General features: G+C 34.7%; 5 protein-coding genes across 6 annotated transcripts; 2 read left to right on the forward strand and 3 right to left on the reverse strand.

The window, feature by feature from the left end:
* Positions 1-2339: 2339 nt before the first annotated feature.
* LOC100119977 (GATOR complex protein MIOS-B) lies at positions 2340-6140 on the forward strand. The gene is made up of 13 exons (XM_008205275.4): positions 2340-2648; positions 2733-2930; positions 3010-3309; positions 3386-3613; positions 3688-3855; positions 3941-4122; positions 4194-4438; positions 4509-4875; positions 4956-5094; positions 5163-5301; positions 5372-5579; positions 5651-5856; positions 5946-6140. The coding sequence occupies exons 1-13, from the start codon at positions 2528-2530 to the stop codon at positions 6031-6033; spliced, it is 2589 nt and encodes an 862-aa protein (XP_008203497.1). The 5' UTR covers positions 2340-2527; the 3' UTR covers positions 6034-6140.
* On the reverse strand, positions 6141-9918 carry LOC100120011 (sugar transporter SWEET1). 2 transcript variants are annotated; one of them, XM_008205276.4, is made up of 9 exons: positions 9298-9443; positions 8915-9192; positions 8695-8772; positions 8413-8536; positions 8184-8339; positions 7993-8112; positions 6675-7911; positions 6390-6576; positions 6141-6311 (listed from the first exon to the last, which is right to left on the reverse strand). In XM_008205276.4, exons 2-7 carry the CDS (start codon positions 8989-8991, stop codon positions 7813-7815), a joined length of 654 nt encoding a protein of 217 aa, XP_008203498.1. In that variant the 5' UTR covers positions 8992-9192; positions 9298-9443; the 3' UTR covers positions 6141-6311; positions 6390-6576; positions 6675-7812. The 2 variants fall into 2 exon arrangements, with proteins under 2 accessions (XP_008203498.1, XP_032453882.1); XM_032597991.1 differs by having other exon boundaries at positions 8915-9918.
* A 176-nt stretch (positions 9919-10094) lies between these two features.
* Positions 10095-11785, reverse strand: LOC100114008 (MICOS complex subunit Mic10). Its single transcript, XM_001606165.6, has 4 exons — positions 11271-11785; positions 11091-11174; positions 10951-10998; positions 10095-10414 (listed from the first exon to the last, which is right to left on the reverse strand). Exons 1-4 carry the CDS (start codon positions 11278-11280, stop codon positions 10272-10274), a joined length of 285 nt encoding a protein of 94 aa, XP_001606215.1. The 5' UTR covers positions 11281-11785; the 3' UTR covers positions 10095-10271.
* LOC100120044 (ERI1 exoribonuclease 3) lies at positions 11424-12772 on the forward strand. The gene has a single exon (XM_003425616.5). It carries the CDS (start codon positions 11948-11950, stop codon positions 12623-12625), a length of 678 nt encoding a protein of 225 aa, XP_003425664.1. The 5' UTR covers positions 11424-11947; the 3' UTR covers positions 12626-12772.
* On the reverse strand, positions 12616-18521 carry LOC100679288. Its single transcript, XM_008205284.4, has 18 exons — positions 18092-18521; positions 17855-17979; positions 17662-17778; positions 17441-17592; positions 16881-17364; positions 16298-16801; positions 16005-16238; positions 15717-15928; positions 15371-15631; positions 15135-15288; positions 14692-15058; positions 14436-14618; positions 14155-14368; positions 13920-14087; positions 13655-13838; positions 13369-13567; positions 13143-13290; positions 12616-13067 (listed from the first exon to the last, which is right to left on the reverse strand). The coding sequence occupies exons 1-18, from the start codon at positions 18220-18222 to the stop codon at positions 12882-12884; spliced, it is 4023 nt and encodes a 1340-aa protein (XP_008203506.1). The 5' UTR covers positions 18223-18521; the 3' UTR covers positions 12616-12881.
* Between the last annotated feature and the right edge of the window lie 318 nt (positions 18522-18839).

Here is an 18839-nt window from a genome sequence, read left to right on the forward strand (position 1 = left end):
TTGAACGACTTTCATTGGCCACGCGTAAGAGGTGAAATCGAACGTCTGATACCTGGAAAAGTCTTCTTTATCAAAGTTTACCACTTAAAAATCATTAATTGCCCGACGCGTATTGACTTTCCGTCTGATTTAGTGTATTTGCTAACTTGAAATCTTAATTTTTCAAAAATTTCAATTTTAAATCGCTACTTTAATCTGAACCGTTAAACGCAAGCTAAGTACACGACCCCTGCGACTAGTGCACTGATGGTAAATCAGTATAATACTGGGATTTTGCCTATTGATTAAGTCTATATTTGCCATTTTAATGCTTTTCAGCTTCTGAAATTGCAAATATTTTGATTAAGTAGGTGCGGGTATAACAGTTTGAATGTTGCTAATCAGCAGGCTCTTGTTTTGATAATTATATATTGGCGATAAAAAAGAAACAGCGAGCGAGTGCAGGAGGCATTATGTGGATCATTAAATACTTAACGTTCAATTAGTGGCATCAATCTTTCCTATGTAATTTGTCGCACATTACACCGCACAGGTGTAACGCCTTTTTTTTTAATCGTTACACAATTTATATTACGCATTATTGTATGGAATTAAAACCAAAGCGGTTTATAGGCAAAACTTAAAATACACAGCAGTGAATGGGGAAATTGCCTGCACTACGCATTTGCATTTGGTAAATGAAAAACCTCTTTTGGAATTCAAGACAAACTTGTTTTCCCTATCGCCAATAATTCATTGCTCTCAATTGTATTGGCGGCTCGTACAAACCGCTTGAACGAAAATCATTTTGAAGCATCAGCGAAATCGATGCCTGAAAAATGTTCCAATTCTGATCGGACACGTGAGAGCCTAGTTTCGAAGAGTACAAAGTCGCGATCGTTAACTCCGAGCTCAAGGATCGTATGCGGTCAACCGAGTGAAATTCCCAGCTTATACGAAGAATCGTTGTTCTTTCGAGCGCAAATATTTGCAGATCCAGGGAGAAATCGTTATCTTCAATAAAACAATATTTTTAGCGATGCGCTTATGTTTTCCGCAGCATCTTTTTTCTCCCGCAATCGGTTTTATCTGTGAAGGTATATAAACACACGCGCAAAACGTTATAATATCGCGAAGAAATTTGAAACAAAGCGCATCGGAATCATTGAAAATGCGCATAGACAAATAAGCGCAACCGGTCTTGCATTTTTTCCCTTTCTCTCTCCCTCTCTCTCACGCGCTTATCATCGGAATTCACAGCAGCTTAAATATGGAGCTTAATGGGCTTAACCGAGCTTCGATCGCTGATTCTTGAATCTCGGCGCACTTGCAGCCGTGTGTACACATAAATACACTCGAGCGATTGCCGTTGAAGGATTTCATTCGATCTGCGTCGACGAGAAGTAAAAAATTGGTATCGCGTGGGGCAGTCTGCGCATGTGCAGCGATTTATATCGCATTTTGCTTCGCAGGAGGTTCAAGACGCTGCATTAGTGGCTGGATTTTTATACTCGAATATACTAAACAAAAATAATATTTTGGAGCTGCCGCCGTGTGTTTTCGGCGATTGGGATGTCACCTGAGACGTGTGTCTACGGGGAAACAATCAATAGCAGACGATTTGTCTCATCAGAGCTATCTCGGCGCGGGAAAATTCCTCTCGAACTCGCAAGACAATGCTGCGCTGTTGTTATTGGCTTGTATGGGTGATAACCGAGTATTTTTAAGAAAATCCGTACCAGCTGGTCAAATATCGAAATGTAGATGAGGATCATTTAAAAATTTAATTAGACGAGCCAGCTTCTTTCTCGTTTCTTTGTATACTCTATTATCTCGCGCACACGTCGAAGGTGGAAAAAAATTCCACAAGAATTCGTTTTTATTTTAGATCGATGTATACGCGCCTATCCCTGTATAATACGATATGGGTTCTTTCTCCATCTCGCGCGCATTAGAACGACTTTTTTACGAGATTATAATCTGCATTAAATCTGACGCTGACATGTTCCTCTACTAGTATCAGCCTCATCGTATACTATATTGCATAGTCACAGATGAATTTTCGCACCGCGTAAAAATAGACTTACACAATTAATGCGGAGTAGTCTGCAAATGAATTTTTAAATAAAAGATGATCGAAAACTATGAGTACACTGTAAAAAGGTTTTGTGGAATTCGAAATTTAAAAAATAAGTGACTACAGCGTGAATTTCGATCTTTTATGTGAAATAATAAAAATCAATATTCGCGGGGAATTACAAGTAGTATAGACGCGTGGGTGGAAACTGTTATACCGACTGGGCCAGAGCTCAACATTCGGTTCGCTCTGTTGTCGCGCGCATCAGCTGTGGCACTGCATTCGCAATGTTTATAGTAAATAAAGATAAGTGTAGAAAAGCTGTAAGAAGCAAATATGTATTTATTTAGTAGAAGAAAATGACTATTATTAATTAAATATTTAAATTTTTTACTATGAGGTAGCCATTCAATGATGATATTAATCATATTTTTCCACGTCTGTATATAAATATCAAATAAGTTAACAAACATGAATAGTGTCAAATTGGAGGTGCAATGGTCTCCAATTCATTCAAACAAATTCATCACTTGGGGCACTGAAATATGTCTCTATGAAATCGCTCAAATTAAGGATACAGTCAGACCTTCGTGTAAGCTGCCTTTTACTACGATACCTGTTTTAAAAAGAATAATTGGTATGCATTTTAGTAATAAAATATGTATGGTTTGAACAGGTATTAAGGTTTCGGATACAACCGTTGCACATCTTCTCGCAACTAATACCAGTCATCACTATGTCAAATGTGTCGACATTTACCCCGTCCCAGAACCAGATATTTTATTAGCTGTTGGACAGGCAAATGGAAAAGTAATTCTTACTACGTTTGGCCCTACAGCTTTCGATTCTTTAGGTCTAACTGGAAAGGAACTTGGTAAACTTTACAGTATCCAGATGTTATTTAAGAAAATAGTTTGAATAATGTTGTTTACATTTTTCTGTAAAATTCTCAGTTCCAAAGCATGCTAGACAATGCAACGCAGTTGCTTGGAATCCAGTCGACTCAAATTTGATAGTTTCTGGATTAGAGAAATATCGCACAGATCAATCTTTACTTCTGTGGGATGTTATGAAAAGTCCGTCAAGTTCAGAACGAACACATCATTACAATGCTAGTCAAACTGAATCAGTCAGACCACTGGCTGAGGCTGGTGTTTCTGAAACAATTAATTCTCTTGCGTGGTTTAATAATGAACCCAAGTGTTTGGTTGCTGGTGTTAATAACAAACAATTGAAAATTATAGATTTTAGAGGTAAATCATTATTTTTCGTGTGTCTTTCTGTTCGTTATTTGACAAAATCGTTCACTGTATTTATTAAATTTTGCAGATCCAGTAAAAATTGCAAATACAACGCCAACCAAAGCAGTTTACAGCTTAGCAGTTAATCCACACAATGATTTTCATTTGGTATCACATATTGATAATCAAATCACTATTTGGGATACAAGATATTTTGAAAAACCAGTTTTGACACTATCTCAGGCGCGACCAGTTACTAAAGTACTATGGTGCCCCACAAGACACAATTTACTGGGTTCATTGCAAAAAGATTCAGGTATTTCTATCTACTTCTTAAGTTATGCAACAAAGATTTTAACTTTACTCTGATTGTGTTCTAAATTTATACAGCCTCTCTGTATCTTCATGACATTCAACATTATGGAGGTGGTGGAGAAGACACAGAGCCAGGAGCACTGGAAAGAACAATAGCTCCACCATGGTCCTTGGCTTCAAACCCTACTAGTTTCTCATGGCATCCTACACATGTAAATAGATTATTAGCTATTTCCCAACAAGGTCAGCGAACTTCACGAGTCAAATGAGTTATAAATTTTATGATGCAATCACATTGCAATATTGATAATTATGAATCTTTATGTAGGTTTGACTGATTATACTGTGTATGAGAGAATAACTTTGAACTGGTCAACAAGGTCTCATCTGGTATGGAATCATGCTTCAAAGTCTTTCAAATATATTTGCAGCAATGATCATACTTACAAAGCACTTGGTGATATTTCAATATCAACTAAAAGTAGAGCATTAGCTGAATATGGTTTATTGGTAAATGACAACTTTTAATGTTAGAATTCAACTTTTGGTTACATTTCACTTCTATTTAATCTATATTTTAGCCTGAACTATCACAAAATGGTGAACTTGCTGATGATGAAACATTAAAAAATCTATGGCAATGGTTGTATCTTAGTCGTTCTTTAGTGGAAGATGGAACAATACCTAGTCCTGACAATAAACATCCTGGTGTTAAAACTGTTTTAAAGTTAGAGGGGCAAAACTCTAATAGTGGTTTTACAAAATCTGAAGTTGTACATAGACCATGGACAGATATTGGCTCTAACCATACAGCTAAAACTTACAGGTAATGCAATAAATAACATTATAAAGACTATTGCCATTTAAACTTTCATTGACTTGCTTATTTTTATTAGATCTCCAGATCGTGACAAAGCTTTGCAACTCTGTGGCTGGCGATTTGAAAAAGATACAAATGCTCCGTACAATAATTTATTTTTAGAAAGACTGGAGAGGGAGGGAGCATATCCTAGAGCAACCGCAATAGCAGTCTTTAATTTATGTTTAAGACAGGCAATAGAAATCTTAAATAGGGGAGCAAATAAAATGTCTCTAGCAACAAATTTAAACATTGTTGCAATGGCATTATCTGGCTTTTCAGAGGACAAGAATAGTATGTGGAGAGAATTATGTTTAAAATCGCGATCTCAGCTGTCAGACCCTTATCTAAGAGCCACATTTGCTTTTCTGACTGCTGACAATGATTCTTATGAGAGTGTGCTTGTAAGTGCAATGCTATATATTTTTTACAAATTTATTCAAAAAAACTTTAATTAACGAATAAATTAATAATCCCTTTATAGAATGAAAATGGAATGGCTGTAGAAGATAGAGTGGCATTTGCATTGATGTACTTGTCAGATTCTAAATTATACGATTACTTGAAAAAATTATCTCAAAAACTATGTGATGAAGGAAATCTGGATGGATTTTTACTCACAGGTAAGTTTGTAAAATAGTGATATGTTAGAGTAAGTGTCAATTCTTAAAATTTATTTTTTCTTATTCAGGAGCAAGTTTAGAAGGTATACAACTACTTAATAGACATTTGGAAATTACTGGAGATGTGCAAAGTTGTAGTTTGATTGCTATAAGAGCTTTGTCTCCAAAATTGTTACAAGAAAATCAAGTTCAAATTTGGATTGAAAGGTAAAACGATTTAGAATTTTTTTTTTTTTTTTTGATTACTTGGATTAGTTAACAAATTGTTCTACTTCAGTTATAGAAACTTACTGGATGCTTGGAAAATGTGGAATCAAAGAGCGCATTTTGATATTGCAATGAGAGCATCAGCAAATGAAAAACCACCTCAACAAATGTATATTTCTTGTAACTTTTGTGGTAAAAGTATATCTGCATTTATGCAAGGCCTTTGCAGAGCAAAGGGACCATTTGGAAGATTAGGAAGTACATCAAATAAATTGAAGGTATGTTTAATAATAAATAATCGTACAACAAGAAAAAGCAATTTAACTGACTGATTATTTATATTTTTTAGATGTCAGCCTGTCCTAGTTGTCGAAAGCCTTTACCTCGATGTGCCATTTGTCTAATGCACATGGGAACCGTTAGTGGTCTGCAAGTGACTTCTGGATCAAGTAGAAATGAAGAAGAGAGTAAACTAACAGAATTTAGTAATTGGTTTACATGGTGTCAAACATGTAGACATGGTGGCCATGCAAATCATATTACCCACTGGTTTCAGTAAGTATTTTTTAATATCTTTAAAGATTAAATCTTTGTTTTAATTGTTTATATCTATATTAAAAACGTTTGTCTTCAATCTTTTACAGACAACATTCAGAATGTCCAGTGACCTCATGTACATGTCGATGCTTCTCATTAGATGCATCTTGTAAAGTAGGTGTAGGGGTTGTATAAATATATTGTACACAATTGTAAGAATGTTTTCTGAAAAATCTATCTCATTGATATTAACCTATTCCTTGTTAATAAATTTTATAACAATAATTTTATTAACGCCAGCATTACACAATTAGATTTATTTTAATTAATCTTAAACATAATTGAGTGAAAAAATAAATATAAAGTATGATCATAGTTTAATACTTAATATGGCTCATCATCAGCGCTAATTTTCCACTTTTTGTCACCAATGACATGCAACGTTGAAAGGAATGCATTGTATTTCTCAGACTCTGAAATATAAAAAAAATGTTATATTTTCAAAGTCAGACTAGTACTGACGTCAGTATTTGAAAATATTTTTTTTTTACCAAAGTTATCTGACAGTTCTGGTGGGAAATGTACATAGCGTTTACAAGAAACTGTTGATTTTGACAAAGCAGTTCCATACACTTCGATGTAACCCTCACAGTTTCCATCAATAGGCTCTGGTAGATTAACGTTTACTGGAACATTGTCCACAGTTGCAAGTTCTACTGCTTTTCCATTTGAACTTATCTATATAAAAAACAAAACCAGCTTAGTTGTTGTGAACTCTATTACAAAGTAGTTTTACAAAATAAGGTTATGAACATCAAAATCAGTATTCTGCTTACCTTTCTGATTTGTCCCAGTAAAACAATATCACTGTTGACATGCTGACCTAACTGCTGACCTCCGATACGTTTGTACATTTCAATACTGCTACGCATTTTGTTGAAATTTTTAATAAACACGGAATTTTATATTGCGTCTTTGAAGCGCTACAATCAAGGATAATAGACAAAACGCGCGAAACTTTGCCGGCTTTGCGTCTGCAGTGTGGTGGTGCGAGCCAACTCCAAACATGGCCTGTGATTGGCTAGTTTTTACGCCATGTTTGAATATATCCGCATAAGCTATACCTATTTTGCGTCTTTTAAATTTACGCGCTTTTTATTTATTTACATTAAATGTAAAATTTAATGCGGTTTGATTTTTCGGAGGCCTTGATTTTTACTAGTCAACATTTTAAGTATAACTCGACAAACGGAAAGAATTTAAAATAAATTTCTGGTAATTTATACCGGTATTTTTCCACTTAATATAATTTAGATACCAACGAGGATACAAGGCATTATATATTTTTTTATGATAGTAGGAAAGAAGAATCTATTTTTGTCGTCGAGCAAAAAAAGTACCCGTTTTTTTAAATATTTTAATATGTGTTTTACACGCCATCAGCAAAAATCTTAAGTTTATTGTTTAGTACAATGTAAACATTGTACTACTATTTATGCCAAGGTAGTATAAGAAACATGATAGTCATCAGTTTCAATTACAATGGATTACAATTGTCTACTATTAACCAATTATAACTCTCTTAGGCAATAATGACGACAGTTGGAATAATAATGGCTTGCAAGAATTTTTTTAAAACAGTGTTCATTTTATTGAAATCAACAGACTGTTTTAACAACATAACAAGAAATATAGAATTTCTTAGAAAAATCATATTTAAAATCTCATTAGAAATACAATTTAACAAGCTCCACTTTCATTGTTAAAATTTACGTGTAATATGATTATTACAACTTGATAAAAAATATTAATATGTTACATAAAAATACATTATTTTTGTTCTGGTGTTATCACTTTTACTTATTCACATGCCATAACTAGAAATAGTTTTTGGCAAATAGAAACAAGTTCTTAGATGAATGATTGAATTCGCTATAGCTTAAGTGGATTTAAAATGTAATTATAAACTAGATTTTATTTCTCCTTTTTATCAGCCTTTACTGGAGTTGAAGGGTAAATCGCAAATAAAGATAATTGCGCAGCAGATAAGGTAAAACCAACTGCATTCTGGAACTGTGAAGAATAAACAAAATATTTTTAATGTATATTTTATATCTTTTTAGTTTTAAGATTTAATCAGAAACAATAACTCACTATTATAAAAGCATCATTTATTATAAGGCCATACAGGAGCCATTGGAATGAAACTAATGTTCCCATTAAAATTAGTGGGAATGGAAGGATTGCTGTACTCTTTGTTCGTATGATTTCACCCTAAAAAATAAAAATTGATTAGCGACCCATGAAGGAAACTACTTTCAAAGATAATAAATAGTGAATCTTACTAAATGGATGAGCGGTGATGCAATCAAAGCGAGTAACAGTCCTGTCGTTAAAACACCATATCTAAATTCAAGATGCTCCTCTTTTTCAATCTGAGCATATCCTAAACAAATTGCCACAAAAGCGGTGGCTTTTGCTAGCTGAGCTAGTGTACCTAACTGGAAATGAAAAATTTCATAAAATTTCTGCTACATCATGATTCCAACTATATAAAAGTTGATAAAGTAATACCTTATCAGGAGAGAACAGGTAATAGACAGCCATGTATGCTACATTTGTGGCAACACCAAACACATTGACATTTATCATTATGGGATCACCAACTACAAATGCATACCGCAGCATAAGAATGCACCTAAGAAGAAAAAATATTATTTCCAAATCACAGATTGTCACAGAAAATAACTCCAAGAATCAAGCAAATAAAAGATCCAGTTACATTCTGACGCGATGAAATACGATAGTATTTAATATGAGACAGTCTCTTTTATTAATACGTCACATGAAACTCACATTCCAATACCGCCAATAAACGGCATCGGGTCGGTGCCTTTGGACGTCCCTTGCTTGTAAATGTCCTTGCATATCAACCTACGAGACATACATCATGATGAAACGGAGCAACATAAGTAATGAGAATCCAGAGGGCTGTAGTTAATAGAAGGAGCAATCAACGGAAAAGAACAGCTCGCGGCTGTAATTAATCCGAACGAATCACGAGAAAAGCACTCACGTCCCGGACAGCATTTGTCCCATCGTAGTGATCATGGCACAAGTGCCAACGAGGTCCTTGTAGTCCTCGAAACCCATCTTGTCCCTGCTATACTCCTGTCCCTTTTAGCACAAAGTAAATCAAAGGGGAGACTTGTAAAAAAAAAAAAAACGCCGAGAACAAGGTAGACGCTCAGCCAGAGCTGATGAGCCACGCGCTGTGGACGCGTCGAGACTGACCGCCCAAGCTCCGCTCGATCACATTTTGAAAGACCCTCGAGTGCTGCTCGCGTGGTGACCCTGAGAAAAGAACGGAGCGCGCAGAGCACGCGATTCTACGGGTCTACACTCTGCGCAAAACTCTACTGATGAAGAAGGAGGGAGATATATTAGCAGTAGACATACCGGCGTGTGTATGACGACAGGCGCGCGCGAATTCGCAAGGAGAGATAATGACGGAAGATGAGGAGCTTATCTATAGGCGTACATATACATATACATGATACAAGTAATAATCCTTAAGCTTCTTTCTCTGCTTACTCGCAGCTCTGCACAGTTATATGGCAACGTGTTCGTCCGTCGGCACGTTTTTAACCGATGTAGCATTATGCATGTCTGCAGGTTACGCAAATTACGTTCGATTACGTCGCAATGAATTCTTGGCGAGCGATTATAAATATGCAGAGACCGGCGCGTTCACGCGTCCAATTTTTTCTTTATCTACTTCATGAGAAAACTTGGCTTTTGTCGAGTTTTGATTAACACGCCCATTGCTTACCTCACACAAACTCCGGAATATCGACGCTGAGATTTTTTTCCTTTATTGCCGTTTATCACGAACGCGAATTATCCTCGTTTCGCATTATAGTTGCAATTATATTTTCATTACAAATGAGCTGATGATGGGTGATAGACGCGCAATGAAAAAACATTGCGTCAGTAAAGCAACTGCGGTGTTTTTCTCCAATTTCGGCTCCCTCTGAGCGGGCGCGCGCAAAGCGATACTCCCGTCGACTATACAGGAAGTTCTTGTTAAAGAGAGCAATAAATTGTCCTACTTAATATTATCTACGTAGTTGACGGCTTTGCTATCCACAATGACGACTTGTTTTTATTTTATCAGAGAAGCATTCAGGAACAAAAGTCTGCATCAATGGGTGTATTGTTACATTTCAGGGGGCTCACAGTAAACCGGCAGAATGTAGCTTAAAAGAAAGTGATTTTATTCGCTTGTTTCAAGTTACATCTTAAATGATGATTAAAATTATGTATGTACACTGTGATAATTTCTGCATTTTTACAGTGACGACCTTCTTGCCATCATAAATACAAATTCAACTAGCAATCTTGATTTAACGAAGAAGTCTTTGCCTTTTGACCTATTGTTTAGCTGCTTTATCTCCTGATGGCTTACTGCTCTGTGGCTTTTTTGTCTGGGTGATTGTGGAATTAATGTCTTTTTCACAATTTGAATACGCCATTCCCAAACCAAAACCAGCTCCTGTTATAATTGGCCACTTTCCTGGAAATATGTTTTATTTGTTAATCCTTTGTGCAGATTATATGACTATAGCTCTTTATGGAAGCTTACTTCAGCTGAGCTAATAAGTATGTCAATCAATAGCAGCAAAGTTTAATAATAACCAAATGTTAATATGATCCGTGCTACTAAAATGCAATTGCTCAGTGCAGTTAGTGTCTTCAAAAATCCAAAATAAGAACAAGAATGGTAATATATTTCAATTATTGAATACTTTTGGATAATATCTGACAGTTACAAATATCATAATGACCAGAGTACAATGTCAAAATAATAAGAAATCAATGTCGGACATTATTGCTTGCGTGGCTTAAACTTTTTACTTAATATAATTAAAATTATTCCAACAACGTTAATGTCAACAGCGCCACGAAAAAGTCAGCTGATAGATTGAAGGTGAGAGGGATTGAGGTTAGATTTCCTCGCATCTCATTGAGAAGCAAATAAGAGTTAAAAAACACTTGAAAATACTCAACAAAGCCAGATTCGATTTCGCAAAAGCTATTCCATCTACTTACTCCTGAAGAAAAGCAGCGAGACGACGGATCCAAGGAAAATGCCACCCCCTGAAAGATGTCAAAATAACGTTTGAAACAATGTCAATCAGGCGAGTCTCGCTGTTGTCAATGAAGCCGTGATTATCGGGCCGTGCAATTACCTAATTTAAAGACTGCGTCGGCGAAGCAGCGGTCCCATTTTCGGCCGATTTCTTCCTCAGTCCAGACGGTACCAGCCATTTTTCCTGCAAGCGAGGGAGCGTGAAATAAACGTTACGTCATAGAAACCGCGGGCGTATCATATCGATCGTATTCACGGTCATAACCGCGAGTCTAAATACCTTTTTGCATGGTTTCCTCACGACTATTGCGGGATTGGAATTTACGTTATGGTGTATATAGGTTCAACGGGTTTCCGATGATTCGGCGGAAAATACTGGTCGGCGGGTCTTCAGGTAGTTTCCATTTGCTGGGATTTTGTAGTTTTTTTTTTTTTGACTGTCTCGCCCGGAAAGGTTTATTTTGCACCGGCGCGCGTGTTGCTTTCTGCTACGCGCAATGTTGCCGGTTCTACAATCGAATATTTATGAATTTGTTGATAAAATCAGGCATTATACTTTTTGTTGCGTTTATATGGCTCAACGCTTTTCTTTAAAACTTTTGTGTTATATGATTGTAAAAATTTAATGAAAAAAAAAAGAAGTTAATGCAAATCGCATGTTGGAAAATTAAAGTCGAATTGGAGTTTTTAATTTTTTACCGATTAATTTAATCGACAGTTTATGTTATTTAGGCATATTAATTAATACGTGCTATATAATCTCACGTATATTTACAATTCAGCAAACCGTTTGGCAACAGTGCATCTAGTCTAGCAGACTACATTTTACACGCGCGCAGGCCGCAGCGGGTATACAACAAAATCTAACCTCAGGAGTTAGTTTTAATCAAACTAAATATACGAAACAATATACACATAAAATTTATTAACATTTGTAAATATTTAAATGCATTTAACATGGCACATCGAGCTCTCATGGGATTAAACAAAAACCTGCCTAATAGATTAAACAAAATAAAACCTCTTCAAAACTTGTTAGTGTTGGATTTTGAAGCAACATGTGTAAAAGATGTTATTTTGAAACCGCAAGAAATTATCGAATTTCCTTGTCTTGTAGTATCTACTGAAGATTGGCAAGTAAAAGATGCTTTTCATGAGTATGTCAAACCACGCATCAATCCAAAGTTATCAGATTTCTGCACAGAATTGACAGGTATCATGCAAGAGACCTTAGAGAACGAAGAGCATTTTCCTGAAGTGTTTTCTAAGTTTTGCTCATGGATAGAGGATGGAAATTACTTCGATGAAAAAGATAAAAGTGCATTTGTAACATGCGGAGATTGGGATTTGAAAGTGATGCTTCCCAGTCAGTGTGAACTTGATAATATCAATGTGCCAGATTACTTAAAAGAATGGATCAATCTGAAATCATCATTCTGTTTAATGACTAAGTATTATCCACGCAGTTTGGCAGATATGCTGAGACATTTAAACATGAAATTCCAAGGCAAAAATCATTGTGGTATTGATGATGTGCACAACATGACCAGAGTGATACAGAAATTGGCTGATAAATATAAGGCAGAATTCACAATCAATACAAAAATCGAAGAGGAGACCAAAGATAGTGTTTGATATTATTTATTAAAAAATATTCAATACTTTACAGTAATACTGTCGCAATTAAGAAATAGAATTCGATCAGAATTATAAAAAAGTTGTAAAACTGTTAAAATGTATAAAAATAATAAAAACTCTTATTTGTATATTTTATATCTAAAATGTCATGCATTATTTTGTACAATATTATCTTTCTGCTTACCTCAAAGATGGCAAGAATTAAAAAAAATTATTTAAAAATTTATTGGTATAAAGCACACCATTGTTAAAATTATTCAGCAGGTAAATAACTTTCTCCACCGAAATGAGATTCATCATGATCACTACACAGTGAATAAAATATCTGTGAATCATCCATGTTATCTTGGAGCATAGAAATAGTTTCATCAGGATGTATTTCTACTGTTAATTTTACTTCATTCTGAACAATTCCTTTGCATAGTTCACCAAGGTTTTGCTAAAATTTAAAAAGTCTTGCGTTAGCATTTATTTGTATATATTTTTAAAAAAGCCTAACTTTTTTCTAACTTACCACTGAATCACCAATCAGTGTCAAATCTTGTGGAAATGTTTCACCAGGAAAAGCCCTAGAGATATTATGAATTATTTCTTTGAATTCATCAGCTTGTTCATCTATTTTATCATATAATTGACCACTGTCTTTTAATTTGTTATATAATCTAGAATCATACAAATAAACAAATTAACTTTTTGAATTAATGCTACTTGATAGATAGTCTATCAAAATTAAAATTCACCTTCTTATTCGTAATCTAGTGGGCTCATCACCATGTATAATTTTTAATGTTCCTACATGAATTACCCCTGTTTGATGCAGTGTTGCAATATCATTTCTTCTAGGACGAAATTCCATTGTTATCCATTGTATCTCATTTGGTGCAAGTAATAATTCGGTTGGTTCAACATACCAATTTGAAACTGAAGAGGGATATAAAGCTGTAGAGAAATGTTGAAAACAAATTAATCGTATTTACTTTATCATTAAATTAATTTTTTAATTTATTAATAAAACGTGAGTCAAACCTTTTGGCGTGAGTTTAATTTTTGTAAAACCCATTAAATCTCCAGTATTTTGTAATCTAATTTTTGCATGCAGTACTCCTTCTGAATTGAGTGTTCCAAGTGACAACCACATTTGTCCACTGGTATCTTTCACAGCTTCTGATATTTCAATTTTTCCATACCCACCATAGCCAAATAATTTTACCTTGAATGGAAAAACAAATTCACGTAAAACTGAAATAATTAATTTTCAAGACTGACTATTAATGTATAATAGCATACATACTACTTTGACGAGATTATCTCGCGCATGACTATTATGATGTGCAAACATAATCTTTCCAGCTGCTGCCTTTGGATAGTTTGGTGTAAATACTACGGATAAAGTTTTACTTTCCATTCCTTGAAGGGAGAAGATCATTGACGTTGCCAATGTCTGTCTGTCTTTTAAAAACTAAAATTTAAAATGATAAATTAATAAAAGTCATTATTATAGATGAAAAATATAGATGATTAAGAACCTTAAAAGTTTGATCTGTTGCTTTAATAGTAGCCAACAATTTGATTTTATTATTGCTGGTATTACGAATAGTTAGCGTTTTCGTGTCAGACCTTCCAGATTTAATACTACTCCATACTAAAGCTGTTTCTTTCGCGCGTATAGGTACAACAGATCCTGTCACTGTTCCACCGGAAGCTGTACTTCCAGGTGAATGTCTTCCTGAGTTACCGGATCTGTAAAGCGAAAGATAATATTTATTATTCACGATTCTTAAAGTTACATTTAACTTTTTTTAAATACCTGTTAAACATTGGACTATGAGGTGAAGTAGGCGAGCTTATTGCTCTCAATCGTTGCGGAGTTTCAGAACGGTGCATTTGATGAAAACTGTCGGAAGAAAAATGGTCGATTTCCATCACTTTTTCTCCAATAAGAGGATAAAAATACACTTTATTCTCCACTGCAAGTCTTATCAATGCTTGCCTAAAAAAAAATTAAATCGTGCTATCTTTCAATTTTCTAATACAAGAGCTGTATTAACATAATTATAAATTACCTTTCATTATCAGTCTTATAGTTTTCAGGTTTATAAGAAATTTGTAACGCTAATTTTTGACCTCCATTAAGTACAATGTTATTTGGGCATATGAAAAAATCTCTACACTCAGTTTGATTTTCTTTTGATTGCACTATATCTACAGTTGCTGATACAGCTATACTGCCTGAATTCTTAAGACTTATGACTCTACCTACTTTTGGCTGAAGTGTTAAAGGAAATTGAGTATCAACGATATCTAACTTACACGATCCTATTATTCCTTTCAAAGGCACTTCATTTATCAAATATTCTTCATTTGCTTTATAGCAAATTGACACTCTTAACTTGGCTTCAGCATTATATACACCTTTTTGGAATGCTGCATCTTTAAAAGAATCCAACATAAAAAAATTAATATATTTTCTCCTTGATGTAATAAAATATCTTCATTAAAGTGTTACCTCCAAATGATTGAAGAGACATTCCTCTAAAATCAACATTTATTGTTACTGGTTGCCTTGGTTTTAATGTAAGACATACTGTTTCTTTTTCATTACTAACTGAACTAACAGTATCATCTAGACATTCGCCAATATTAAATGATCGTGGTGTATTCTGTTGCAAGAAATACAAAATTTATTAACAGAATGTTTATGATTTAATTCGGCATGAAGTTAAGAAAAACTTGATGACTTACTTGATTTATATACAATACAACAGGTATCTCTATACTATTTTTATTTTCAAGGGTAATAGGCAAACTATTACTCGTATCTTCCGTGATTATTCCGAAATCCATTTCGTTTTCAGATGGAATAGATATCTTTATATCTGGCTCTTCCGGTACAAAGCACATCAAATGCTTCATATACCAACTAGTTCTCGTCACCATATCGGAACACGGAATATGAAAAATGGCAATAGTTAGTTTTCCCATGTGCGGCATTTTAACTCCGATCTGATCAAAGTAGTGATTAAGTTATGAATTATTGAATCTATTTAAAATTTTTTTAAAAATGAGGTTGTACATGTAAAAGATATACCTTGAAAGATTTTCTTGCATCCGGCTCAATTAGAATATCATCGTCTGGTAACTCAAGTTGAATGTTACTTTTATCACCTTGAATTTGATGAAGTTTCAAACTGCATAAAATCCAACGATCTGTCCCATTATATAGTTCGAAATCGGCTTCCTTGTTTATGCCTACCAAGCAGGTACAAAGCTCGTGAGTTTTTTTACCGATTTCTACTTTTCCTACAAAAATAAATCAACAATAATTACTCTTTATTCAAAATAAAAATAATCGTTAAGAAATAAATGAAAAATATACTTGTATCAAAAGATTGATTCTTGACCGAATTTGTAAGAGTATCTTCCTTAGTTGAATCATCTTTCGTTAAAGTTGGATCGCTCATATCAGTTGGTCCAGTATCATGTATCAAACTTGATTTATCACCTATCATCGTTGAGCTTGTAAACTTATTATGGCTATTAGGTAAATGAGACATTTTTCTAGGATGCGGCATTGAAGACTGTTCAGCTCGAGGTACGCTTATATTTGGACCTAGTTAAAAAATGTATTAGTTTTTATAAAATATAATAGAAAAATATTTAGCTACACACTTTTTAATTGATTTTGGTGAAGAGATGATCGTCCGTCAGTTCGGTTCTCGGATTTTTTAGGCGTTTCTAATGATAAAGTATCTTCTAAATCTGATTCTAATATCTTACGTAATTTTGGATCAAGATTATTAGTTTGACTTAATAACTCATGAAAACTTTTTGTGTCAAATTCACTGGTATTTTTACTATCTAAAGATAGCTTATGCCCATAGTTGTTTTGTGTTTTATCTCTTTCAGATTTTTCAGAGAAATGCGTACTTCTAGAAGCAGGCAAAGATATCCTGTTTGATGGTAAAACTGTATATGTTTCACAAGCTGGATTGTCGTTTTCAACACGCTGTTTACGTTTTTTCTTATTGGCATCTAGAATTTGGTCAACCAATTTTCTTGGTGTAGCTGAGTCTATGTCTTGCAAAACTTGAGCAATGGTACTCAAACTCATAACACTTGGTTCTTTAGTACAGTCTGCACTCTTGCACTCTTTTTCTTCGGGGTGATAAGAGGCTTAAAATAAATAAATATTTTTCATTTCAGTACTATGATTTGAATAATTTTATATAAAAAAATGTTTTAAACATGTTACCTTCACTTGTTACAGTATCATCAACTAAAGCTCGTAATCTTCCTGGTACTTTCTGTGGACTTTTTGTGTTAAGCCCAAAACTGGGTCTTTCAGAACAAGTAGTAGTAGATAAATGCCCTGTACCTGCACATTTATTTTTGAAAAATTCCCCAATAGAAACTCTACCTCCGTCTACTGTAAAGTTAGCATCATCTATTATTCCAGAGAAGCAAGATAATTCCAAACGATTTTTATCTTGGCTATTATTATTGACTGGCATAGGAGCTAGTTCATTCTTTCTCCAAGACATTTCATCAGCTAATATTTGACTGCCAGCTTTTGAACCTGACATGAATTCTTCATCTCCAAATTGTGCCATTAACTCTGCTATATTGCTATTATAACTGATGCCACTAAAATTAGGTATTGGAAATGGTTCAGTTTTTTCAGGTGTTTTGTTAAGTTCAGAGGATCGAGCACCTATCTCAGTTGGTTCAAAAACAATCTAAAAATATTGAAATTTATTTCGTTACTTATGAACTAACAAATCCAAAATTGAGAATCAATAAATCTTTACTCACACTAGAAGAGCCAACTGATTTAAAGTCTGGTTCCATCGAGCGCCGCTGATTTGAATTCAAGGATTGTCTATTCTTTATACTTGAGGAACGACTATATGCATTTGATACTTTTTGTAGATTAGTAGAATTTACATTATTTTCTTTATCAGGTTCTGTAAATTGTAATGCTATTAATACAATGCATTGCAACATGTAAATAAATTTTAAAATATCCTGCTTACTTGATAGACTGGGTATCAAAGAATTGCCACATTTCAATAATAATTTACGTGCAAGTTCCCGCTCACGCTCTGGACAGTCCTTGCCTTGCATCTCGTCTAAGGTACTGTCATCTAATACTAAAAAAAAAAAAGAAGACCAAATAATTTTACACTAGGAACCAACAAAATAACATTGAAAAATCAACAATCTTACGAGAAGAAATGTTCTGAATGATCCCCAGAGAAGATTCTCCTGAATTATTTGTTATATTGCTATTATCAAAATTCAGCTGTCGATGCTTGTTCTGTTCATCAAGGTTTGACCTCCGATTCTGCACCCTATAAAGATTAATACATAAATCTCTCAGCACTAAGTGATGAATTCGGACGAAATATTCAATTTATCACAGTAAACAAAACAGCTCTAAGGATCATCTGATCCTTTACATACGATTTGCGATCGACGGTCGAGCAAGCCTGCGGCATTGGCGTATTAAGAAGCGTGACGTCCGTCAAATCCGGCAACTTTTGCTTTTTGGCAAATTTCTTCGGGTCATAGGTCTGCTGCTTGTTCAGCTCCATTGTATACAGACGCTGTACGTCCGAATGAGCGTCAACAACAAGGCCTCCCCCGAACTGAGAGCCCCGATGACGGTTGAGAGCGACGCGCAGAAATACACGCTTTTTTCGAGCCGATCGACGGTTTTTTGAATTTACACGTCGTGGCGGGGGAGGGACTGTAGCAACGCGCGCCTCCTGACGAGAGCATACATACAGTATTAGACGTAGTTTTTCAAACTTCTCTCTAAAATGTTCAACACCGCCGCGATGATACTACTTGTTCGCTCGGCGGGGCAACTAAACGATTGGACAAAATGCTCCGATTCGCTGCAGTCCGGAGACTATGCGTTTACTTTACAATGTTGCCGCTGTCCAGTAGTAATGCGGGCTTCAGGTGCCGTCTGCTATTTTTTTAAACTTGACCGAATATGCGGATTGTATGAGACTAATTTGTGCTTTTGTTACTTTTACTAATGGATTTTAAAGTTTCTAAGAGCCTTATTTTTGCACATCACGTTGCCGCGTTTGAATATTAGGCATTAATTACGCTTTGTTTACATGTTCAATAGTCTGTAATGGCTAATTTTTAAATTTCGCGCCATATTTTCACACCTGTTTTCTATCGTTATTTGGCAACG

This window comes from Nasonia vitripennis, chromosome 3 (assembly GCF_009193385.2).
Source record: "Nasonia vitripennis strain AsymCx chromosome 3, Nvit_psr_1.1, whole genome shotgun sequence".
Taxonomy (NCBI): Eukaryota; Metazoa; Arthropoda; class Insecta; order Hymenoptera; family Pteromalidae; genus Nasonia; species Nasonia vitripennis.

Excerpts from the sequence above, each read along its gene's own strand:
- LOC100119977 (XM_008205275.4), top strand. The coding sequence starts at position 2,528 with ATGAATAGTGTCAAATTGGAGGTGCAATGGTCTCCAATTCATTCAAAC. Across the intron at positions 2,931-3,009 it reads TCTAACTGGAAAGGAACTTG|TTCCAAAGCATGCTAGACAA; the intron begins GTAAACTTTACA and ends TAAAATTCTCAG. Across the intron at positions 3,614-3,687 it reads TTCATTGCAAAAAGATTCAG|CCTCTCTGTATCTTCATGAC; the intron begins GTATTTCTATCT and ends AAATTTATACAG.
- LOC100120011 (XM_032597991.1), bottom strand. The coding sequence starts at position 8,991 with ATGGGTTTCGAGGACTACAAGGACCTCGTTGGCACTTGTGCCATGATC. Across the intron at positions 8,340-8,412 it reads ACCTGTTCTCTCCTGATAAG|TTAGGTACACTAGCTCAGCT; the intron begins GTATTACTTTAT and ends TTTCATTTCCAG. Across the intron at positions 8,113-8,183 it reads CATCACCGCTCATCCATTTA|GGTGAAATCATACGAACAAA; the intron begins GTAAGATTCACT and ends TTTATTTTTTAG.
- LOC100114008 (XM_001606165.6), bottom strand. Across the intron at positions 10,999-11,090 it reads CGACGCAGTCTTTAAATTAG|GGGGTGGCATTTTCCTTGGA; the intron begins GTAATTGCACGG and ends GACATCTTTCAG. Across the intron at positions 10,415-10,950 it reads CTCGCTGCTTTTCTTCAGGA|GAAAGTGGCCAATTATAACA; the intron begins GTAAGTAGATGG and ends ACATATTTCCAG.
- LOC100120044 (XM_003425616.5), top strand. The coding sequence starts at position 11,948 with ATGGCACATCGAGCTCTCATGGGATTAAACAAAAACCTGCCTAATAGA.
- LOC100679288 (XM_008205284.4), bottom strand. The coding sequence starts at position 18,222 with ATGGAGCTGAACAAGCAGCAGACCTATGACCCGAAGAAATTTGCCAAA. Across the intron at positions 15,929-16,004 it reads GAATCAATCTTTTGATACAA|GAAAAGTAGAAATCGGTAAA; the intron begins GTATATTTTTCA and ends TTATTTTTGTAG. Across the intron at positions 13,291-13,368 it reads ACTAGATTACGAATAAGAAG|ATTATATAACAAATTAAAAG; the intron begins GTGAATTTTAAT and ends GTATGATTCTAG.